Source organism: Mya arenaria, chromosome 2 (genome assembly GCF_026914265.1).
Source record: "Mya arenaria isolate MELC-2E11 chromosome 2, ASM2691426v1".
NCBI lineage: Eukaryota > Metazoa > Mollusca > Bivalvia > Myida > Myidae > Mya > Mya arenaria.
The window spans coordinates 18,915,568-18,941,836 of NC_069123.1; the positions used below are offsets into that span (position 1 = coordinate 18,915,568).

The 26,269-nt window shown below is 40.4% G+C and overlaps 1 protein-coding gene across 2 annotated transcripts in view; it reads left to right on the forward strand.

The window, feature by feature from the left end:
• Window positions 1-26,269, forward strand: part of LOC128206341 (IQ domain-containing protein E-like) — a 109,346-nt gene that overhangs the window by 39,417 nt on the left and 43,660 nt on the right. For both annotated transcript variants that reach the window (XM_052908731.1, XM_052908740.1), the window contains exons 11-12: window positions 1,012-1,134; window positions 18,242-18,390. In XM_052908731.1, the coding sequence (XP_052764691.1) occupies window positions 1,012-1,134; window positions 18,242-18,390 (272 nt within the window). The remainder of the gene's footprint in view (window positions 1-1,011; window positions 1,135-18,241; window positions 18,391-26,269) is intronic.

Below are 26,269 nucleotides of genomic sequence, written 5' to 3' on the forward strand. Positions count from 1 at the left end.
GGTCTTGCATGTAAGCACATTTAAGTCAATATCTCAGCAAATATATCATGTATTGCATTGAAACATTAGATGTGTATTCCCAGATAACACTTTTTTGAATATAATGCAAATTATGGGCCTTTATTATTTGACATAGAAATTCTGGTTAAGGTTTTGCATGTAAGCACACATAGGTTAATATCTCAGCAATTACTTGATGGATTGCATTGAGACTTTATACAATGGTACTCAACCATCTACTTAAATAACCAAGTAAGATAACTCCAGTTTGCATTAAATTAAAATAATGGCCCCTTTTTCATTCGACATAGAAATTCTGGTTAAGGTTTTGCATGTAACCACTTTTAAGTCAATACCTCAGTGAATACATCATGTATTGCATTGAAACTTTACACACAGACTCCCATCTATTTAACCTTCTTATTTAATCAAGTAAGATAACTCTATCTTTTATTATATATAATTTTTGCCCCTTTATTATGCGACTTAGAAATTCTGGTTAAGGTCTTGCATGTTAGCACACATAGGATAATATCTCAGCAACTATTTGATGTATTGCATTGAGACTTTATACAATGGTATTCAACCACCCAACTTAATATAATAATAACCAAGTTAGATAACTGTATTTTGCAAATAATTGCCCTTTATTATAAGACTTAGAAATTCTCGTTAATAGTTTGCATGGAACTACATTTATGTTTATATCTCAGCACACCATGTATTGCATTGAAATCTAATCTAACAGTGATCCGTGCATGTTTCGCCAAAACTTTTCAATCCTTACATTGAAAAGCGGCGGAATAGTCGAGCGCGCTGTCTCTGTGACAGCTCTTGTTTGAATATTAAAACAATATTATTAATTGTGGGATATCTTATTTGGGAGTAAGAGTGCATCTTTAACACATCAAACCTTTCAAGGGATTCCACAAAAATGTGGCTCACCAGGCATGTCAAATTCACATAATGTCTAAAGGTTTTTTAAAAGTAAGTGAATGTTATGTGTTTCAGCAAGCTGCAGAGCGACCTGAAGACGACGAAAGTGGAGGAGATGAGACAGCAGATGGAAATATTCTATGCTGAGATTGTCCGTCTACAGAACTCGAAGGACACTGGCACAGACAAGTCAACAAGGTATCCAAAGGGGTGGATTGTAGACATTGAGTTGTTGTTCCGGTTTTCACATTACTTACTGCAGTGTTCTACTTTTTCAATACTAAAGATGGGTATTGAATATTGAGGGTCTGCTTACAATATCAACTTACCCTTATCCTTAGATAGGCCTCATTAATTCCATCCACTGGATGTCCCAGTCTTATTGGCCAATGCATTTTGCAGTTCAATTGAAATATTCAGATTTTATTCTTCTGATGGGCAAGTTGTTTTGTTTAGTGTTTATGAGGTAAGTCATTAATTGAATGTCCTGTGGTAGGTTTGAATGATTCACTGAGATGGTAAACAAATTTACATAGCAGAAACAATCATTTAGGAGTAACTATGTGCTTTAAAATAAATATCTCATATAAAAAATGAAAAATGTTATGGGCAATTCCAGAATTGATTAGATCGGGGAGGGGGATAATGACTTTAAAAAAGATGAAAGGAGCACTGACAGACATGATGGTAACATGGAATTCAATGATGGAAGCATAAACGGACATGGCAGTGACTAAAGAAGTGACTTGTTATACTAAGTCGATGCTCATACAACATAATTTTATGTAATAAAACGATTGGTGCACATAAGGTTAAAGCAGTGACATGTTATACTATGAGGGAGCTCTGACTTAAACAGTGATACGTACCATATTATACTATGTATAGGACGCTAGCATAGATAGGACGCAGGCCAAAAAAAAAATGGTGAAAAAACGGGTAAAAACCCTTAATATATAAGATAGGACGCAAAGGAAAAATATCAAAATTGGAGCGGAAAAATTTAGGTTGGTCAAGTATTTATAACATATATAAAAATAAAAACAATAAATTTGTTTGTATATAAAGCATATTTCGATAACTGTCTTGTGTATTTCGGTAATTATCGTCATATTTCGGTAATTTAGCGTATTTCGGTAAGGCCAGAGTTTTTTTATTTTTCATTTTTCGGGAAATTTTTCAAAACTAAGCGCCAGGAGGGAATAAAATTAAGAAAAAGATGTCGAAAAATGAGCGTCAAGAAAAAAATAAAAAATAAGGTGGATTTTTCATATTTTTTTCTTTTTTCGGAAACATTTAAAGAATGTATGTTTTGAAGTTGTGCACACTTGTTTCGTACTCCATACTGCCTGTTGTATAATAGATCTGTATAATAAAGTCAAAACAAGTTGTCATTTTCACAAGTAGCCACAATAAAGCACCAGTCAATTGTTACCAGCCCCCCACCCAGGTCTGGAGAATAGCAGAGACTTTCAATCCAGCCAATCCTTGGTAAAACCCTGCCCTGCGTCATATATATTGATATAAACAACACATCTGAAGAAATTTAATGTCTTTGATATACAAGAAAAGAAACAAGGTATGTAACTCAAACTTACCAGATTTCACAGTAGAGTTCATTTTTTTAGTTTCTTCATCAACATACAAACAATCCATTTTAAAATGGGTGACATGAAAAGAGACGCAATGCCCATTAAAATGGTATGCGATATGTTGGTATAACTTTATTGTCTTTAGACAAACAAGCCAAATCCAATGTCACATTCTCGTCTTTTTCTGTAGTCAGAACCTGTACAGCAAATTCCAATTCTCAGTATATCCCCGTATAAACAGGTCTACACACAGAAATATTTAAGAGATTTTATGCTTTGGTATCAAGAAAATACAATTCCATTCCGAAATATCACAAATGACAAACGCACTGATTTTATGAACAACAGTCTTCAAACTAAATCCACTTAAAAATTTCGTAAAAGGCAGCCATTTTCCTTACAAGCGCTTAGATGATGATAATAAGCAGGTTTCAAGTTTTATTTTCATCATGGCATATAATATGCATGTGATATCACAAAACTGCGAAACATATTTCAGTTAACATCATAAGCAAGAAGCGCCGGCTTCCGCCATCTTGGAAATTGTGCGCGATAATATTTTGTTGTTGTGAAATTAGCAATAGGTTAAAAAACAGTAAAATTTATTTTCTATTGGAGATCGAAAAACAGCCGGCGGAAAGAATAAAAATAAAGTTAGGAATTTGAATCTTTTTCTTATATGGGTTTTGCAATATTTAGGTACGGCGCTCCCGTAAAACAAAAAATAAAAAAACTCTGGCCTAAGTGCAGTATCCGCCATATTTGTATTGACAATTTATTTTTTGGGATCGTGAAAATGGCAAAGGTCAAAATAAACCATGCAATATTAAATTTACAGCTAACTGATATGTGCTTCTTTGTTTATTTCCTGTAAATTTATATATTAGACACAATGGGCAAGAAAAGTAACAGTAGCACAGCTTTTCTCCAATTGCCTTCGTCTTCTTCTGATGGTGAGTTTTGTAAACAACAATGATATAAGTGTTATAGTATGCGTGAATGTTCTCAAAAATGTCAACACCCTCAGCTAAGTATTAATACATGTGGTAAAGTGCGAACAAACAACCATACCATCGCAATAGTTTGTTCTATTGATGTTTTTTCTAATGACAGACTAATGACCGTAATTCCACCGAACGGACAGTCGGTGTTTTTCACACCTTTGTACATTTGAAAATATTTGATAGTGACAATAATGCTACTTTGCGGTATGCACATTTCTTTATTTTTATTTTAAAACAGTAACATACAACAAAATATTTTGTAAAATATTGAAATGTTAAAATTGTGAACAAACTTTAATTGACATTTACCTTTTATTTTCTGTTGCCGTTATAACTCATCCAGTTAAAGCGCTTGACTCATATCGAGTTTTTGTGAGTAGCGTCCCTTTTGATAGAAAAGTAAACTCTTATTTGTTTTCAATTTATTTCTCAATAAATCGTTTTAAAGTAAACATTCAACATATTTCTGCGTGTGTTAATTTGCGTGATTTAACTACGTCAGTTGTTCTCTTCGGTGAACACAGTACCGGTACTTACCATAATTGCGTTCGTCTCCGGTCCAACATTTTCCGCCTGAAATGGACTTGAGAAAAACTGATAAAATCCTAATAGCATAGAACGGACGCAGATTTTTTCGACGATAATCTGGGGTAAAAAAGTGCGTCCTATGCATAATATAATACGGTAATACAAAGACAGAAGCACTGACAGACATGGCAGTGTCATGTAATATGAAGACAGGAGCTCCGATGGACATGGAAGTGATACGTAATATGAAGACAGGAGCACGAACAGACATGGCAGTGACATGTAATATGAAGATGGGAGCACCCATGGACATGGCAGTGACATGTAATATGAAGACAGGATCAATCATGGACATGGCCATGACATGTAATATGAAGACAGGAGCACCCATGGAAATGGCTGTGACATGTGATATGAAGCCCGGAGCACCAGCAGACATGGCAGTGACATGTAAAATGAAGACGTGATCACCCATAGACATGGCAGTGACATGTAATATGAAGACGGGATCACCCATAGACATGGCAGTGACATGTAATATGAAGACGGGATCACCCATAGACATGGCAGTGACATGTAATATGAAGACGGGATCACCCATAGACATGGCAGTGACATGTAATATGAAGACGGGATCACAAACAGACATGGCAGTGACATGTAATATGAAGATGGGATCACCAACAGACATGGCAGTGACATGTAATATGAAGATGGGATCACCCATAGACATGGCAGTGACATGTAATATGAAGACGGGATCACCAACAGACATGGCAGTGACATGTAATATGAAGACGGGATCACCAACAGACATGGCAGTGACATGTAATATGAAGACGGGATCACCCGTAGACATGGCAGTGACATGTAAAATGAAGACGGGATCACCAACAGACATGGCAGTGACATGTTATATGAAGACGGGATCACCCATAGACATGGCAGTGACATGTAATATGAAGACGGGATCACCAACAGACATGGCAGTGACATGTAATATGAAGACGGGATCACCCATAGACATGGCAGTGAGATGTAATATGAAGACGGGATCACCCATAGACATGGCAGTGACATGTAATATGAAGACGGGATCACCAACAGACATGGCAGTGACATGTAATATGAAGACGGGATCACCCATAGACAAGGCAGTGACATGTAATATGAAGACGGGATCACCCATAGACATGGCAGTGACATGTAATATGAAGACGGGATCACCCATAGACATGGCAGTGACATGTAATATGAAGACGGGATCACCCATAGACATGGCAGTGACATGTAATATGAAGACGGGATCACCCATAGACATGGCAGTGACATGTAATATGAAGACAGGATCACCAACAGACATGGCAGTGACATGTAAAATGAAGACGGGATCACCCATAGACATGGCAGTGACATGTAAAATGAAGACGGGATCACCCATAGACATGGCAGTGACATGTAAAATGAAGACGGGATCACCAACAGACATGGCAGTGACATGTAATATGAAGACGGGATCACCCATAGACATGGCAGTGACATGTAATATGAAGATGGGATCACCCATAGACATGGCAGTGACATGTAATATGAAGACGGGATCACCCATAGACATTGCAGTGACATGTAATATGAAGACGGGATCACCAACAGACATGGCAGTGACATGTAATATGAAGACGGGATCACCCATAGACATGGCAGTGAGATGTAATATGAAGATGGGAACACCAACAGACATGGCAGTGACATGTAATATGAAGACAGGATCACCCATAGACATGGCAGTGACATGTAATATGAAGACGGGATTACCAACAGACATGGCAGTGACATGTAATATGAAGATGGGATCACCCATAGACATGGCAGTGACATGTAAAATGAAGACAGGATCACCCATAGACATGGCAGTGACATGTAAAATGAAGACGGGATCACCAACAGACATGGCAGTGAAATGTAATATGAAGACGGGATCACCAACAGACATGGCAGTGACATGTAAAATGAAGACGGGATCACCCATAGACATGGCAGTGACATGTAAAATGAAGACGGGATCACCCATAGACATGGCAGTGACATGTAATATGAAGACGGGATCACCAACAGACATGGCAGTGACATGTAATATGAAGACGGGATTACCAACAGACATGGCAGTGACATGTAATATGAAGACGGGATCACCAACAGACATGGCAGTGACATGTAATATGAAGACGGGATCACCAACAGACATGGCAGTGACATGTAATATGAAGATGGGATCACCCATAGACATGGCAGTGACATGTAATATGAAGACGGGATCACCCGTAGACATGGCAGTGACATGTAATATGAAGACGGGATCACCCATAGACATGGCAGTGACATGTAATATGAAGACGGGATCACCCATAGACATGGCAGTGACATGTAATATGAAGATGGGATCACCAACAGACATGGCAGTGACATGTAATTTGAACACGGGATCACCAACAGACATGGCAGTGACATGTAATATGAAGATGGGATCACCCATAGACATGGCAGTGACATGTAATATGAAGACGGGATCACCCGTAGACATGGCAGTGACATGTAATATGAAGACGGGATCACCCATAGACATGGCAGTGACATGTAATATGAACACGGGATCACCAACAGACATGGCAGTGACATGTAATTTGAACACGGGATCACCCATAGACATGGCAGTGACATGTAATATGAAGACGGGATCACCCATAGACATGGCAGTGACATGTAATATGATGACGGGATCACCAACAGACATGGCAGTGACATGTAATATGAAGACGGGATCACCAACAGACATGGCAGTGACATGTAATATGAAGACGGGATCACCCATAGACATGGCAGTGACATGTAATATGAAGACGGGATCACCAACAGACATGGCAGTGACATGTAATATGAAGACGGGATCACCCATAGACATGGCAGTGACATGTAATATGATGACGGGATCACCAACAGACATGGCAGTGACATGTAATATGAAGACGGGATCACCAACAGACATGGCAGTGACATGTAATATGAAGACGGGATCACCCATAGACATGGCAGTGACATGTAATATGAAGATGGGATCACCAACAGACATGGCAGTGACATGTTAAATGAAGACGGGATCACCAACAGACATGGCAGTGACATGTAATATGAAGACGGGATCACCCATAGACATGGCAGTGACATGTAATATGAAGACGGGATCACCCATAGACATGGCAGTGACATGTAATATGAAGACGGGATCACAAACAGACATGGCAGTGACATGTAATATGAAGATGGGATCACCAACAGACATGGCAGTGACATGTAATATGAAGATGGGATCACCCATAGACATGGCAGTGACATGTAATATGAAGACGGGATCACCAACAGACATGGCAGTGACATGTAATATGAAGACGGGATCACCAACAGACATGGCAGTGACATGTAATATGAAGACGGGATCACCCGTAGACATGGCAGTGACATGTAAAATGAAGACGGGATCACCAACAGACATGGCAGTGACATGTTATATGAAGACGGGATCACCCATAGACATGGCAGTGACATGTAATATGAAGACGGGATCACCAACAGACATGGCAGTGACATGTAATATGAAGACGGGATCACCCATAGACATGGCAGTGAGATGTAATATGAAGATGGGATCACCCATAGACATGGCAGTGACATGTAATATGAAGACGGGATCACCAACAGACATGGCAGTGACATGTAATATGAAGACGGGATCACCCATAGACATGGCAGTGACATGTAATATGAAGACGGAATCACCCATAGACATGGCAGTGACATGTAATATGAAGACGGGATCACCCATAGACATGGCAGTGACATGTAATATGAAGACGGGATCACCCATAGACATGGCAGTGACATGTAATATGAAGACGGGATCACCCATAGACATGGCAGTGACATGTAATATGAAGACAGGATCACCAACAGACATGGCAGTGACATGTAAAATGAAGACGGGATCACCCATAGACATGGCAGTGACATGTAAAATGAAGACGGGATCACCCATAGACATGGCAGTGACATGTAAAATGAAGACGGGATCACCAACAGACATGGCAGTGACATGTAATATGAAGACGGGATCACCCATAGACATGGCAGTGACATGTAATATGAAGATGGGATCACCCATAGACATGGCAGTGACATGTAATATGAAGACGGGATCACCCATAGACATTGCAGTGACATGTAATATGAAGACGGGATCACCAACAGACATGGCAGTGACATGTAATATGAAGACGGGATCACCCATAGACATGGCAGTGAGATGTAATATGAAGATGGGAACACCAACAGACATGGCAGTGACATGTAATATGAAGACAGGATCACCCATAGACATGGCAGTGACATGTAATATGAAGACGGGATTACCAACAGACATGGCAGTGACATGTAATATGAAGATGGGATCACCCATAGACATGGCAGTGACATGTAAAATGAAGACGGGATCACCCATAGACATGGCAGTGACATGTAAAATGAAGACGGGATCACCAACAGATATGGCAGTGAAATGTAATATGAAGACGGGATCACCAACAGACATGGCAGTGACATGTAAAATGAAGACGGGATCACCCATAGACATGGCAGTGACATGTAAAATGAAGACGGGATCACCCATAGACATGGCAGTGACATGTAATATGAAGACGGGATCACCAACAGACATGGCAGTGACATGTAATATGAAGACGGGATTACCAACAGACATGGCAGTGACATGTAATATGAAGACGGGATCACCAACAGACATGGCAGTGACATGTAATATGAAGACGGGATCACCAACAGACATGGCAGTGACATGTAATATGAAGATGGGATCACCCATAGACATGGCAGTGACATGTAATATGAAGACGGGATCACCCGTAGACATGGCAGTGACATGTAATATGAAGACGGGATCACCCATAGACATTGCAGTGACATGTAATATGAAGACGGGATCACCAACAGACATGGCAGTGACATGTAATATGAAGACGGGATCACCAACAGACATGGCAGTGACATGTAATTTGAAGATGGGATCACCCATAGACATGGCAGTGACATGTAATATGAAGACGGGATCACCCATAGACATGGCAGTGACAAGTAATATGAAGATGGGATCACCAACAGACATGGCAGTGACATGTAATATGAAGACAGGATCACCCATAGACATGGCAGTGACATGTAATATGAAGATGGGATCACCAACAGACATGGCAGTGACATGTAATATGAAGACGGGATCACCCATAGACATGGCAGTGACATGTTATGTGAAGACGGGATCACCAACAGACATGGCAGTGACATGTAATATGAAGATGGGATCACCAACAGACATGGCAATGACATGTAATATGAAGACAGGATCACCAACAGACATGGCAGTGACATGTAATATGAAGACGGGATCACCCATAGACATGGCAGTGACATGTAATATGAAGATGGGATCACCAACAGACATGGCAGTGACATGTAATATGAAGACGGGATCACCCATAGACATGGCAGTGACATGTTATATGAAGACGGGATCACCAACAGACATGGCAGTGACATGTAATATGAAGATGGGATCACCAACAGACATGGCAGTGACATGTAATATGAAGATGGGATCACCAACAGACATGGCAGTGACATGTAATATGAAGACGGGATCACCCATAGACATGGCAGTGACATGTAATATGAAGATGGGATCACCAACAGACATGGCAGTGACATGTTAAATGAAGACGGGATCACCAACAGACATGGCAGTGACATGTAATATGAAGACGGGATCACCCATAGACATGGCAGTGACATGTAATATGAAGATGGGATCACCAACAGACATGGCAGTGACATGTAATATGAAGACGGGATCACCCATAGACATGGCAGTGACATGTAATATGAACACGGGATCACCAACAGACATGGCAGTGACATGTAATTTGAACACGGGATCACCCATAGACATGGCAGTGACATGTAATATGAAGACGGGATCACCCATAGACATGGCAGTGACATGTAATATGATGACGGGATCACCAACAGACATGGCAGTGACATGTAATATGAAGACGGGATCACCAACAGACATGGCAGTGACATGTAATATGAAGACGGGATCACCAACAGACATGGCAGTGACATGTAATATGAAGATGGGATCACCCCGAGACATGGCAGTGACATGTAATATGAAGACGGGATCACCCATAGACATGGCAGTGACATGTAATATGAAGACGGGATCACCAACAGACATGGCAGTGACATGTAAAATGAAGATGGGATCACCAACAGACATGGCAGTGACATGTAATATGAAGACGGGATCACCCATAGACATGGCAGTGACATGTAATATGAAGACGGGATCACCCACAGACATGGCAGTGACATGTAATATGAAGATGGGATCACCAACAGACATGGCAGTGACATGTAATATGAAGACGGGATCACCAACAGACATGGCAGTGACATGTAATATGAAGACGGGATCACAAACAGACATGGCAGTGACATGTAATATGAAGACGGGATCACAAACAGACATGGCAGTGACATGTAATATGAAGACGGGATCACCAACAGACATGGCAGTGACATGAAATATGAAGACTGGATCACCCATAGACATGGCAGTGACATGTAATATGAAGACGGGATCACAAACAGACATGGCAGTGACATGTAAAATGAAGACAGGATCACCAACAGACATGGCAGTGACATGTAATATGAAGACGGGATCACCCATAGACATGGCAGTGACATGTAATATGAAGACGGGATCACCAACAGACATGGCATTGACATGTAATATGAAGACGGGATCACCAACAGACATGGCAGTGACATGTAATATGAAGACGGGATCACCAACAGACATGGCAGTGACATGTAATATGAAGACGGGATCACCAACAGACATGGCAGTGACATGTAATATGAAGACGGGATCACCCATAGACATGGCAGTGACATGTAATATGAACACGGGATCACCAACAGACATGGCAGTGACATGTAATATGAAGACGGGATCACCCATAGACATGGCAGTGACATGTAATATGAAGACGGGATCACCCATAGACATGGCAGTGACATGTAATATGAAGACGGGATCACCCATAGACATGGCAGTGACATGTAATATGAAGACAGGATCACCCATAGACATGGCAGTGACATGTAAAATGAAGACGGGATCACCAACAGACATGGCAGTGACATGTAATATGAAGACGGGATCACCCATAGACATGGCAGTGACATGTAATATGAACACGGGATCACCAACAGACATGGCAGTGACATGTAATATGAAGACGCGATCATCCGTAGACTTGGCAGTGACATGTAAAATGAAGACATGATCACCCGTAGACATGGCAGTGACATGTAAAATGAAGACGGGATCACCAACAGACATGGCAGTGACATGTAATATGAAGACGGGATCACCCATAGACATGGCAGTGACATGTAATATGAAGACGGGATCACCCATAGACATGGCAGTGACATGTGAAGCAAAGACTAAGCATCCCATGGACACGACAGTGACATAAAATACGCTGGGTGGACCGCTGAGGGATACAGCACTTACATGTAATACAAAGACAGGAGCACTGACAGACACAGTAGTGACATGTAATTTGATGAACCAAATGCATATAAAGACAAGTACTTGGTCATTAAGAAGAATTTCCAATTGTTACATAAATCGTTTAATGGCGGCTCGAATGAACAGAAAGGGACCATTTTACATTTGACAAACATTTAAACAGTGATAAAAAGTCATTTGTAATATAATTGTTTTTATGTTTAAATGATTTGTATAAAACCGGCTACAAAATATTATAGTATTTATATAGCAGTGCTCCAGCCAGGATTTGAAAAGGGCAGGGTGGAGTTTTGAAAAGGGCAAACTACATGAGTCGTGTAGGGGTGATTGGGGGTGGTTGTGGGAGGGGTCCACCCCGTCACAAGGTTGTTTTTTTTTGGGGGGGGGGGGGTCTCCACCAAGAATTTGTTTTGTTTTCATACTCAATTTAAATCATTTTCCATGATTTCCGGACTTGAATAAAAAAAGTTTGTTTTTTTTTCTCCAAATTTGGTAGGGTGTGTTTGAATATCAAAATTAAAATTTGTCTTTTTGTCTGTGGTAGTATGATTGTACTTGTTTGGAGTCTTCTTTAGTGCAATGGCACATATTTCTCAAAAAAAATCATGTAAAATACAGAAAAAAGACAGTTAAACATTTGAAGCAATCAAATAAATAAATACACAAAAAACAAATATGTAGGGGACGAATCTTAGTTTGGTACGATCGGGATTGGGTACGAATGTTACATTCAGCCTGGCTGTTTTTTAATTGTCTTTGGTAAAATAATGTTTAATATGCTAATGTTTTAGAATAAAATGACAATAAAAATCACTGCCCTTGCTTTAAAAATCACTTATAAAACATAGAACATTGATAAAATAACTTCGAAATTCGTTCTGACAAAATGGTGGTTTCGGCGAATTTTGACATGATCGTAACAACGATAGGTAAACACTACATAAAGCATCAACATATATTTGTGGGTTACAATGAAATTTTCATCATGAATATTTTACAAATAAACTTTAAAAAAACATTTACTGAAATAGTGATGTATTTGATTGTGTTAGCGCCACCTTTGTTATGTTTACAAATCGGCAGTGGCCGTCTGCTTCAAATTAACAATGTTTAAATGGCGATTTTCGTCAGTACAATACAATTAACAATTATTTAAAAAGATTTAATTGTGCTTGACAACATTTTTCACCATCCCTTCGCATTTTCTATCGCGTTTTACGAACTTTCATCATTAAATGAACGAATTCTCAATGTATATTCTGATTGGCTGTCATTCAATAGCTCCGCCTCCTGCCGATGTTTCCCTATTTGTCTCTTCTTAATTATTGGATTAGAAGATGACCGATTATGAATACACAGGTCGTCTGCTCACTACACAAATACACAATTAGCTGTCATATGACTTGGACAAGGCACATGGAAAGGTGAAAGGGCAGTACGGCATATTTTAAGCAGTCAATGGGGGCATGGTGACACCTAGCGGGAACACTATTATCATAAGTATTACGTAATTTGTCTCAATTATAACAGCGGATTAAGGGCTGTCGATCTTTTATAATGATTTCAATAGTAAAAAGGGCACTTACGGGATAATTGGTGCTTATAGAGCATTTGTAAAAAGGGCACTACTCAAAAAGGGGGCAGGGCGGTAAGAAAAGGGGCACGGGCGCTGCGCCATTGAAAAACGGGCTAGCTGGAGCACTGTATAGTATATATAAATTTATAATAAACTTCAGAGGAATGTTCCTTCAACAAAAGTAGTTCCATGCAGAACTCTGGTTGCCATGGCAACCAAAAGGAAACACTTTAAAAATCTTCTATATAAAACTGCTGGCCAGATTCCAACATTATTTCACTGGAATGCTCCTTAGATGACTCTGTATCAAATTCCTTTACCCCATGTTGGTTTGTTAAAACATGGCCTCCAATAGTGAGGGCTACTTTTCACTATACATCTATATAGAAAACTTTGAAAATCTTCTCCTCGGAGTCCGTTGGCCTCATTTTAAAATAATTTCAAACAAATTTTCCTTAGTGACCCTCTATCAAATTTCTTTGTTGATTCATAAAAAAACATGGCCTCCAGGGGGGTGCGACTTCTTTTCACTATATGTCAATATTGAAAACTTCTTCTCTGAATCTGCTGCCCTAATTTTTAAGTAAACTCACAGAAATGTTCCTTAGGCGACCCTCTATCAAATTCCTTCACCCCATGTTGATTTGAAAAAATGGCCGCAAGGGGACTGGGCTACTTTACACTATGTGTCTATATGGAAAACTATGAAAATCTTTTCTTCAAAAACTATCTGCCCACTTTAAAAAACAACAAAAAACAGTAGCGTTCCTAAGATGACCCTCTTGTCAAATTCCTTCACCCCATGTTGATTCATAAAAAACATGGATGCCATAGGCTGGGCTAGTTATCAATAATTTATGTCTATATGGAACAAATTGAAAATCTTCTCCTCAGAAACTTCTGTTGTGTTCTATACGCAACCATATTTCAAATTCCTTCACCTCATTGTAATTCATAAAAAACTTGGCAGCCAGGATCTGGGCTAGTTTTCACTATATTTCTATATGGAAATATATACCATTGGCCTGTATCAAAATATTTTAATAGAAATGTTCCCAAGTTAACACTTTTTCAATTTTTTAATGTTTATTTCTTACTTGTTTTTATATAATTTGATTATAATTATTTAATTGTTTTACAATCATTGAAGATATCAACTTCAAGCTTCATGAATGTATTCACAATAACATTGTGCTCTTTTGTGACATAAGGTAAATAAATCCAACTTAAATATTGTAAGAGTTATGACCCTCTGTAACTTTTTAAATGAATACATATTTTTGTGTCGCCTGAAAAGACGACATATAGGGGTTACTTTTGTCGGCGGCGGCGGTGGCGGCGTCGGGGCGTCCGCGTCCCATTTTTGCTTGTCCGAGGTATATTTCCTAAACTATTAGAGTATCAACTTGAAATTTCATATGTAGATAGATCTAATTGAGGGCAAGTGCAGTGCACAAGAACTGTTACTCTTGCTTCCGTATTTTTAGAGTTATTGCCCGTTGTTATTTTTCATGCTTAAAGTTTTGTCCGGGGCATATCTTGTAGAATATAAGAGTTATCAACTTGAAACTTCATATGTAGATAGATCTCATGGAGGGCAAGTGCAGTGCACAATAACAGTAACTCTTGCTTTCTTAGTTTTAAAGTTATTGCCCTTTGTTAATTTTCATGCTTAAAGTTTTGTCCGGGGCATATCTTGAAGAATATAAGAGGTATCACCTTGAAACTTCATAGCTAGATAGATCTCATTGAGGTCAAGTGCAGTGCACAAGAACCGTAACTCTTGCTGCCATATTTTTAGAGTTATTGCCCTTTGTTAATTTTCTTGCTTAAGTTTTGTCCGTGGCATATCTTGTAAACTATAGGAGGTATCAACCTGAAACTTATTCCGTAGGTATATCTGATTGAGGGAAAGTGCAGTGCACAAAAACCGTAACTCTTGCATCTATATGTTTAGAGTTATTGCCCTTTGTTAATTTTCATGTTTAAAGTTTTGTCCGGGGCATATCTTGAAGAATATAAGAGGTATCAACTTGAAACTTCATAGCTAGATAGATCTCATTGAGGGCAAGTGCAGTGCACAAGAAGCGTAACTCTTGCTGCCATATTTTTAGAGTTAATGCCCTTTGTTAGTTTTGTCCGGGGCATATCTTGAAGAATATAAGAGGTATCAACTTGAAACTTCATAGCTAGATAGATCTCATTGAGGGCAAGTGCAGTGCACAAGAACCGTTACTCTTGCTGCCATATTTTTAGAGTTATAGCCCTTTGTTAATTTTCTTGCTTAGGTTTTGTCCGTGGCATATCTTGTAAACTATCAAATGCACTTGAAAGTTAAATGGCAACATCATTGTCTATAAATGAATAAAATGCCAATCTAACAGCTATAATGTCGACAGTAAATAATTCGTCAGGCGACACATCCGACTCGCGGAGTTCTAGTTCATATTTTTATATGGCTTGGTGTTTTTGCAGGCAGTGTCCAGTATACTTCCTAATCAATAACTATACACTTAACCATTTGTCCGATCAGGTGAGCGATATAAGACCATTCTGGCTTGTTTGTTTTTGACTTGTCAGGACCGACCAAAAACTTTTGAGTTAAAAAGAATCGCATATATACCATATACCTTATTACAGTCAATAAATGTGTCAACAGACAAATTTGCCAGAAAGAAGTGAATTTTTGCACATTTTTCTGCCTAATCCCGTATAAATTCTGTACTGTTCATACAGAACTGTTTTTTTTTTAAATGTCTTAAAACATGAAAAACATGAAAAACATTTAATATCGATAGTATGAAAGGATACATTGCAACTATATTTTATTACAAAATAGCAATAATGGAAACATAAAGTGTTAAGCACATTTCAATGATAAAATGAAATTAAACATTAGCATTTTATTCATAAAACTTTAATGTGAATTACGAACACATAATATGGACTTTGGTTTCATAACACTTTTTTATGAAAATGACACCTTTTCAAATTCAGTGAGATTTAAAATTACCCAGTTTTGACATTCTGTTCATGTGTCAATTAAAGACGGCCTGCAATTTAAGTTTTGACATCTTGGCACAAATTGTTAAGCTGAATTAACTTTAATAATAGTTTATAATTAAGACACCAATCAAGCATAGCTAATCATTGGCGTGGGATTGAGCCAAGCAAACGAAATAAGCCTAAGTCTGTAAAGAACATTTTCAAGCAATAATATGAAATGGAAAATTGAGCGATGTGTGCCTTACTTTATATCCCTAAAGCATATAATTTACGAAAGTCAGTCTTTTGTACAAAATTCGAGCCAACAAGAAAATAACGAGCATAGCATGTTCCTGCAAATAGGATTCAACTGTAATTATTAATTAATCAGAAGAACTGAATGGTTAATTTTATTTCCTTGCATGGACATTTTGGGTTTACTAATGGATGCTCAATCGATTATGCATGCCTACCAGAAGAAGCAGATGGTAGTTGTGGGATGCAGGGCTTCTAAAACTTTGGAACCTCAATCGGTCCGGACCCGGCGACGACCCCCCCCCCCCACCCCCACCCCCCCAAAAAAAAATCCAAAAAAAATCCCCCCCCTCAAAAAAAGAAAGACCTGTTCAATAGTCCGATTTTATAGAAATGTCATACATTTTTGGACGTCTTTTCTGTCAATATTTTTTGTGATGTGGCAATTCGTAAGAGGGCTCTAGAGCCAGCATAGCCGATTCGGATTGTCATTGATACAAGTTTAATTCAAATGAGAATCTCATCGAGTTCTGCGGCGTTTCTAACAAGAAAGACTGTGATCGTAATTATAACTGTGGCTGTCGAGAGGCGGTCAGACGACAAAAAGTGAAACAGTATTATGATTTATTTCCTTAATGCTTCTTTAGTGGGTCAACATTCAACTGATAATCTTGAATAATATTATATATCTAGATTTATAATCGGGGCAACAAGCTTAAAGTGTGATATCGACAACGATTTTTTCATTACTGCGAATAAATATGACTTAAGCGGCGGACTCAGCTGTCAGACTATGTAGTTAATCAAGCGTATCGCTGTTGATATCCTATATATTATAATTACGTTAATTAATTCGGTATTTTAATGCTTTTACGGATTAACAATGACATGCATTTATCTTTAAAGCCGTTTTTAACCAGCAATGGTTCTTTATAACAATTTAAATTTAACCGTTTTGTAATCAACTAACGGATATCATGTAATGATCGACGACGACGACATAGCATATTGCCATGTGAAAATATGGACCGATTTTAACACTTAATCAAGAAAGCTGCAAGCAGATAATTAACACGTAGTTTGTTTGATTGTGTCTTCTGCTTCTACCAAAACACGTGATTGGACTGATTGCAAGCGTCTGCTAATTAACAGATAGGCTATAGAGTGATCAGCGTAGCGGAAAAAGCAGCTGGTCGCATCGTTCTCATGGTAACCAAGACACTTTTATGACCTATTGGATGTAGTTTTGAATGTGTGAATGACCCATGAATGTTTGTGTATTACAATTTCTACATCTTTTACTAACTTACTCGTTTTGGACCGAAATTACAAAAAAAATCAGAAAATTTGGACCAATTTTTTTACACTTTTTGAAACTGAAATCGGTCTGGCTTGGTCAAAATCGGTCCAGACCGGCAAATTGCTGGTTTTTAAAAGCCCTGGTGGGATGAAAATACACAATGTGGCAATAATTATAAGCGGCAGGGCGAAAATATGTTGGGTTTTTATTTTGATTTACATCTTGCAGCATGGTTTATTTTCATCCCACCATATGGCCTTTTTTTTCATCACGCCATATGGCATTTTTTTTTCCTCCCACCAAATCTTATATCTAACTGTGTGTACTTTGCAGACCATCAAATAGAGAGAGCACGGTGAAGGTGAAAGCTCTGAATGAGACAATCCTTCGCCTCAACAAGCATAATGAGCAGCTGCAGGCTGAAAACAGGGCCCTTAAGGAGGACTTGAAAAACTCCATCGACACGCACCACAATTCCAGCAGTAAGGGGCTTGCTTTGGGCATATTTTGCTTTTTTTCCAAATAATTGAAGTTGTAAACCTTTACTCCTAAGTTTTTTTATGTCAGTTATAACCTAACTTGGTACCATGGCATGCTAACAATGACAATATGGGTTTGGCATCCTCATGCTCTTGTGTTGTAATAGAGGTATTGTGCTCTTATAGGAGTCTTGAGTTGTTGAAAGGGTCTTGTGCTCTTGTAGGAGTCTTGAGTTTTTGTAAGGATCTTGTGATCTTGTAGGAGTCTTGAGTTGTTGTAAGGATCTTGAGCTCTTGTAGGAGTCTTGAGTTGTTGTAATGGTCTTGTGTTGTTGTAAGGGTCTTGAGTTGTTGTATGGGTCTTGTGTTGTTGTAGGAGTCTTGAGTTGTTGTAAGGGTCTCGTACTCTTGTAGGAGTCTTGAGTTGTTGTAAGGGTCTTGAGCTCTTGTAGGAGTCTTGAGTTGTTGTAAGGGTCTTGTGATCTTGTAGGAGTCTTGAGTTGTTGTAATGATCTCGTGCTCTTGTAGGAGTCTTGAGATGTTGTAAGGGTCTCGTGCTCTTGTAGGAGTCTTGAGTTGTTGTAATGATCTCGTGCTCTTGTAGGAGTCTTGAGATGTTGTAAGGGTCTCGTGCTCTTGTAGGAGTCTTGAGTTGTTGTAAGGATCTCGTGCTCTTGTAGGAGTCTTGAGATGTTGTAAGGATCTCGTGCTCTTGTAGGAGTCTTGAGTTGTTGTAAGGATCTCGTGCTCTTGTAGGAGTCTTGAGATGTTGTAAGGATCTCGTGCTCTTGTAGGAGTCTTGAGTTGTTGTAAGGATCTCGTGCTCTTGTAGGAGTCTTGAGTTGTTGTAAGGATCTCGTGCTCTTGTAGGAGTCTTGAGTTGTTGTAAGGATCTCGTGCTCTTGTAGGAGTCTTGAGATGTTGTAATGATCTCGTGCTCTTGTAGGAGTCTTGAGATGTTGTAAGGATCTCGTGCTCTTGTAGGAGTCTTGAGTTGTTGTATGGGTCTTGTGCTCTTGTAGGAGTCTTGAGATGTTGTAAGGGTCTCGTGCTCTTGTAGGAGTCTTGAGTTGTTGTATTGGTCTTGTGTTTGTTGTAGGAGTCTTGAGTTGTTGTAAGGATCTCGTGCTCTTGTAGGAGTCTTGAGTTGTTGTATGGGTCTTGTGTTGTTGTAGGAGTCTTGAGTTGCTGTAAGGGTCTTGTGATCTTGTAGGAGTCTTGAGTTGTTTTAAGGATCTCGTGCTCTTGTAGGAGTCTTGAGATGTTGTAAGGGTCTCGTGCTCTTGTAGGAGTCTTGATATGTTGTAAAAGTCTTGTGCTCTTGTAGGAGTCTTGAGTTGTTGTAAGGGTCTCGTACTCTTGTAGGAGTCTTGAGTTGTTGTAAGGGTCTTGAGCTCTTGTAGGAGTCTTGAGTTGTTGTAAGGGTCTTGTGGGCTTGTAGGAGTCTTGAGTTGTTGTAAGGGTCTTGAGCTCTTGTAGGAGTCTTGAGTTGTTTTAAGGGTCTTGTGCTCTTGTAGGAGTCTTGAGTTGTTGTAAGGGTCTTGTGGGCTTGTAGGAGTCTTGAGTTGTTGTAAGGGTCTTGTGCTCTTGTAGGAGTCTTGAGTTGTTGTAAGGGTCTTGTGATCTTGTAGGAGTCTTGAGTTGTTTTAAGGATCTCGTGCTCTTGTAGGAGTCTTGAGATGTTGTAAGGGTCTCGTGCTCTTGTAGGAGTCTTGAGTTGTTGTAAGGGTCTTGTGCTCTTGTAGGAGTCTTGAGTTGTTGTAAGGGTCTCGTACTCTTGTAGGAGTCTTGAGTTGTTGTAAGGGTCTTGAGCTCTTGTAGGAGTCTTGAGTTGTTGTAAGGGTCTTGTGGGCTTGTAGGAGTCTTGAGTTGTTGTAAGGGTCTTGAGCTCTTGTAGGAGTCTTGAGTTGTTGTAAGGGTCTTGTGCTCTTGTAGGAGTCTTGAGTTGTTGTAAGGGTCTTGTGGGCTTGTAGGAGTCTTGAGTTGTTGTAAGGGTCTTGTGCTCTTGTAGGAGTCTTGAGTTGTTGTAAGGGTCTTGAGCTCTTGTAGGAGTCTTGAGTTGTTGTAAGGGTCTTGAGCTCTTGTAGGAGTCTTGAGTTGTTGTAAGGGTCTTGAGCTCTTGTAGGAGTCTTGAGTTGTTGTAAGGGTCTTGAGCTCTTGTAGGAGTCTTGAGTTGTTGTAATGGTCTTGTGCTCTTGTAGGAGTCTTGAGTTGTTGTAAGGGTCTTGTGCTCTTGTAGGAGTCTTGAGTTGTTGTATTGGTCTTGTGCTCTTGTAGGAGTCTTGAGTTGTTGTAAGGGTCTTGTGGGCTTGTAGGAGTCTTGAGTTGTTGTAAGGGTCTTGTGCTCTTGTAGGAGTCTTGAGTTGTTGTAAGGGTCTTGAGCTCTTGTAGGAGTCTTGAGTTGTTGTAAGGGTCTTGAGCTCTTGTAGGAGTCTTGAGTTGTTGTAAGGGTCTTGAGCTCTTGTAGGAGTCTTGAGTTGTTGTAAGGGTCTTGATCTCTTGTAGGAGTCTTGAGTTGTTGTAAGGGTCTTGTGCTCTTGTAGGAGTCTTGAGTTGTTGTATGGGTCTTGTGCTCTTGTAGGAGTCTTGAGTTGTTGTAATGGTCTTGAGCTCTTGTAGGAGTCTTGAGTTGTTGTAAGGGTCTTGTGCTCTTGTAGGAGTCTTGAGTTGTTGTAATGGTCTTGAGCTCTTGTAGGAGTCTTGAGTTGTTGTAAGGGTCTTGTGCTCTTGTAGGAGTCTTGAGTTGTTGTAAGGGTCTCGTGTTGTTGTAGGAGTCTTGAGTTGTTGTAAGGGTCTTGTGCTCTTGTAGGAGTCTTGAGTTGTTGTAAGGGTCTTGAGCTCTTGTAGGAGTCTTGAGTTGTTGTAATGGTCTAGAGCTCTTGTAGGAGTCTTGAGTTGTTGTAAGGGTCTCGTGTTGTTGTAGGAGTCTTGAGTTGTTGTATTGGTCTTGTGCTCTTGTAGGAGTCTTGAGTTGTTGTAAGGATCTTGTGCTCTTGTAGGAGTCTTGAGTTGTTGTAAGGGTCTCGTTTTGCTGTAGGAGTCTTGAGTTGTTGTATTGGTCTTGTGCTCTTGTAGGAGTCTTGAGTTGTTGTAAGGGTCTTGTGCTCTTGTAGGAGTCTTGAGTTGTTGTAAGGGTCTCGTGTTGTTGTAGGAGTCTTGTGTTGTTGTATTGGTCTTGTGCTCTTGTAGGAGTCTTGAGTTGTTGTAAGGGTCTTGTGCTCTTGTAGGAGTCTTGAGTTGTTGTATTGGTCTTGTGCTCTTGTAGGAGTCTTGAGTTGTTGTAAGGGTCTTGTGCTCTTGTAGGAGTCTTGAGTTGTTGTAAGCGTCTCGTGTTGTTGTAGGAGTCTTGAGTTGTTGTATTGGTCTTGTGCTCTTGTAGGAGTCTTGAGTTGTTGTATGGGTCTTGAGCTCTTGTAGGAGTCTTGAGTTGTTGTAAGGGTCTCGTGTTGTTGTAGAAGTCTTGAGTTGTTGTATTGGTCTTGTGCTCTTGTAGGAGTCTTGAGTTGTTGTATGGGTCTTGAGCTCTTGTAGGAGTCTTGAGTTGTTGTAAGGGTCTTGTGCTCTTGTAGGAGTCTTGAGTTGTTGTAAGGGTCTCGTGCTCTTGTAGGAGTCTTGAGGTGTTGTAAAGGTCTGGTGCTCTTGTAGGAGTCTTGAGTTTTTGTAAGGGTCTCGTGCTCTTGTAGGAGTGTTGAGTTGTTGTAAGGGTCTCGTGCTCTTGTAGGAGTCTTGAGTTGTTGTAAGGGTCTTGAGCTCTTGTAGGAGTCTTGAGTTGTTGTAATGGTCTCGTGCTCTTGTAGGAGTCTTGTGTTGTTGTAAGGGTCTTGTGCTCTTGTAGGAGTCTTGAGTTGTTGTAAGGGTCTTGTGCTCTTGTAGGAGTCTTGAGTTGTTGTAAGGGTCTTGTGCTCTTGTAGGATTCTTGAGTTGTTGTAAGGGTCTTGTGCTCTTGTATGAGTCTTGAGTTGTTGTAAGGGTCTTGTGCTCTTGTAGGAGTCTTGAGTTGTTGTAATGGTCTTGTGCTCTTGTAGGAGTCTTGAGTTGTTGTAAGGGTCTCGTGCTCTTGTAGGAGTCTTGAGTTGTTGTAAGGGTCTCGTGCTCTTGTAGGAGTCTTGAGTTGTTGTAAGGGTCTTGTGGGCTTGTAGGAGTCTTGAGTTGTTGTAAGGGTCTCGTGCTCTTGTAGGAGTCTTGAGTTGTTGTAAGGGTCTTGAGCTCTTGTAGGAGTCTTGAGTTGTTGTAAGGGTCTCGTGCTCTTGTAGGAGTCTTGAGTTGTTGTAAGGGTCTCGTGCTCTTGTAGGAGTCTTGAGTTGTTGTAAGGGTCTCGTGCTCTTGTAGGAGTCTTGAGTTGTTGTAATGGTCTCGTGCTCTTGTAGGAGTCTTGAGTTGTTGTAATGGTCTTGTGGGCTTGTAGGAGTCTTGAGTTGTTGTATTGGTCTTGTGTTGTTGTAGGAGTCTTGAGTTGTTGTAAGGGTCTCGTGCTCTTGTAGGAGTCTTGAGTTGTTGTAAGGGTCTTGTGATCAGTCTTGAGTTGTTGTAAGGATCTTGTGGGCTTGTAGGAGTCTTGAGTTGTTGTAAGGATCTTGTGATCTTGTAGGAGTCTTGAGTTGTTGTAAGGATCTTGTGGGCTTGTAGGAGTCTTGAGTTGTTGTAAGGGTCTTGTGTTCTTGTAGGAGTCTTGAGTTGTTGTAAGGATCTTGTGATCTTGTAGGAGTCTTGAGTTGTTGTAAGGGTCTCGTACTCTTGTAGGAGTCTTGAGTTGTTGTAAGGGTATCGTGATCTTGTAGGAGTCTTGAGTTGTTGTAAGGGTCTCGTGCTCTTGTAGGAGTCTTGAGTTGTTGTAAGGGTCTTGTGCTCTTGTAGGAGTCTTGAGTTGTTGTAAGGGTCTTGTGCTCTTGTAGGAGTCTTGAGTTGTTGTAAGGATCTTGTGATCTTGTAGGAGTCATGAGTTGTTGTAAGGGTCTCGTTCTCTTGTAGGAGTCTTGAGTTGTTGTAAGGGTCTCGTGCTCTTGTAGGAGTCTTGAGTTGTTGTAAGGGTCTCTTACTCTTGTAGGATTCTTGAGTTGTTGTAAGGTATCGTGATCTTGTAGGAGTCTTGAGTTGTTGTAAGGGTCTCGTGCTCTTGTAGGAGTCTTGAGTTGTTGTAAGGGTCTTGTGATCAGTCTTGAGTTGTTGTAAGGATCTTGTGGGCTTGTAGGAGTCTTGAGTTGTTGTAAGGATCTTGTGATCTTGTAGGAGTCTTGAGTTGTTGTAAGGATCTCGTGCTCTTGTAGGATTCTTGAGATGTTGTAAGGATCTCGTGCTCTTGTAGGAGTCTTGAGTTGTTGTAAGGGTCTCGTGCTCTTGTAGGAGTCTTGATTTAAGGATCTCGTGCTCTTGTAGGATTCTTGAGTTGTTGTAAGGGTCTCGTGCTCTTGTAGGATTCTTGAGTTGTTGTAAGGGTCTCGTGCTCTTGTAGGAGTCTTGAGATGTTGTAAGGGTCTCGTGCTCTTGTAGGAGTCTTGAGATGTTGTAAGGGTCTCGTGCTCTTGTAGGAGTCTTGAGTTGTTGTATTGGTCTTGTGTTTGTTGTAGGAGTCTTGAGTTGTTGTAAGGATCTCGTGCTCTTGTAGGAGTCTTGAGTTGTTGTATGGGTCTTGTGTTGTTGTAGGAGTCTTGAGTTGCTGTAAGGGTCTTGTGATCTTGTAGGAGTCTTGAGTTGTTTTAAGGATCTCGTGCTCTTGTAGGAGTCTTGAGATGTTGTAAGGGTCTCGTGCTCTTGTAGGAGTCTTGATATGTTGTAAAAGTCTTGTGCTCTTGTAGGAGTCTTGAGTTGTTGTAAGGGTCTCGTACTCTTGTAGGAGTCTTGAGTTGTTGTAAGGGTCTTGAGCTCTTGTAGGAGTCTTGAGTTGTTGTAAGGGTCTTGTGGGCTTGTAGGAGTCTTGAGTTGTTGTAAGGGTCTTGAGCTCTTGTAGGAGTCTTGAGTTGTTGTAAGGGTCTTGTGCTCTTGTAGGAGTCTTGAGTTGTTGTAAGGGTCTTGTGGGCTTGTAGGAGTCTTGAGTTGTTGTAAGGGTCTTGTGCTCTTGTAGGGGTCTTGAGTTGTTGTAAGGGTCTTGTGATCTTGTAGGAGTCTTGAGTTGTTTTAAGGATCTCGTGCTCTTGTAGGAGTCTTGAGATGTTGTAAGGGTCTCGTGCTCTTGTAGGAGTCTTGAGTTGTTGTAAGGGTCTTGTGCTCTTGTAGGAGTCTTGAGTTGTTGTAAGGGTCTCGTACTCTTGTAGGAGTCTTGAGTTGTTGTAAGGGTCTTGAGCTCTTGTAGGAGTCTTGAGTTGTTGTAAGGGTCTTGTGGGCTTGTAGGAGTCTTGAGTTGTTGTAAGGGTCTTGAGCTCTTGTAGGAGTCTTGAGTTGTTGTAAGGGTCTTGTGCTCTTGTAGGAGTCTTGAGTTGTTGTAAGGGTCTTGTGGGCTTGTAGGAGTCTTGAGTTGTTGTAAGGGTCTTGTGCTCTTGTAGGAGTCTTGAGTTGTTGTAAGGGTCTTGAGCTCTTGTAGGAGTCTTGAGTTGTTGTAAGGGTCTTGAGCTCTTGTAGGAGTCTTGAGTTGTTGTAAGGGTCTTGAGCTCTTGTAGGAGTCTTGAGTTGTTGTAAGGGTCTTGAGCTCTTGTAGGAGTCTTGAGTTGTTGTAATGGTCTTGTGCTCTTGTAGGAGTCTTGAGTTGTTGTATGGGTCTTGTGCTCTTGTAGGAGTCTTGAGTTGTTGTATTGGTCTTGTGCTCTTGTAGGAGTCTTGAGTTGTTGTAAGGGTCTTGTGGGCTTGTAGGAGTCTTGAGTTGTTGTAAGGGTCTTGTGCTCTTGTAGGAGTCTTGAGTTGTTGTAAGGGTCTTGAGCTCTTGTAGGAGTCTTGAGTTGTTGTAAGGGTCTTGAGCTCTTGTAGGAGTCTTGAGTTGTTGTAAGGGTCTTGATCTCTTGTAGGAGTCTTGAGTTGTTGTAAGGGTCTTGTGCTCTTGTAGGAGTCTTGAGTTGTTGTATGGGTCTTGTGCTCTTGTAGGAGTCTTGAGTTGTTGTAATGGTCTTGAGCTCTTGTAGGAGTCTTTGAGTTGTTGTAAGGGTCTTGTGCTCTTGTAGGAGTCTTGAGTTGTTGTAATGGTCTTGAGCTCTTGTAGGAGTCTTGAGTTGTTGTAAGGGTCTTGTGCTCTTGTAGGAGTCTTGAGTTGTTGTATGGGTCTCGTGTTGTTGTAGGAGTCTTGAGTTGTTGTAAGGGTCTTGTGCTCTTGTAGGAGTCTTGAGTTGTTGTAAGGGTCTTGAGCTCTTGTAGGAGTCTTGAGTTGTTGTAATGGTCTAGAGCTCTTGTAGGAGTCTTGAGTTGTTGTAAGGGTCTCGTGTTGTTGTAGGAGTCTTGAGTTGTTGTATTGGTCTTGTGCTCTTGTAGGAATCTTGAGTTGTTGTAAGGATCTTGTGCTCTTGTAGGAGTCTTGAGTTGTTGTAAGGGTCTCGTGTTGTTGTAGGAGTCTTGAGTTGTTGTATTGGTCTTGTGCTCTTGTAGGAGTCTTGAGTTGTTGTAAGGGTCTTGTGCTCTTGTAGGAGTCTTGAGTTGTTGTAAGGGTCTCGTGTTGTTGTAGGAGTCTTGAGTTGTTGTATTGGTCTTGTGCTCTTGTAGGAGTCTTGAGTTGTTGTAAGGGTCTTGAGCTCTTGTAGGAGTCTTGAGTTGTTGTATTGGTCTTGTGCTCTTGTAGGAGTCTTGAGTTGTTGTAAGGGTCTTGTGCTCTTGTAGGAGTCTTGAGTTGTTGTAAGCGTCTCGTGTTGTTGTAGGAGTCTTGAGTTGTTGTATTGGTCTTGTGCTCTTGTAGGAGTCTTGAGTTGTTGTATTGGTCTTGAGCTCTTGTAGGAGTCTTGAGTTGTTGTAAGGGTCTCGTGTTGTTGTA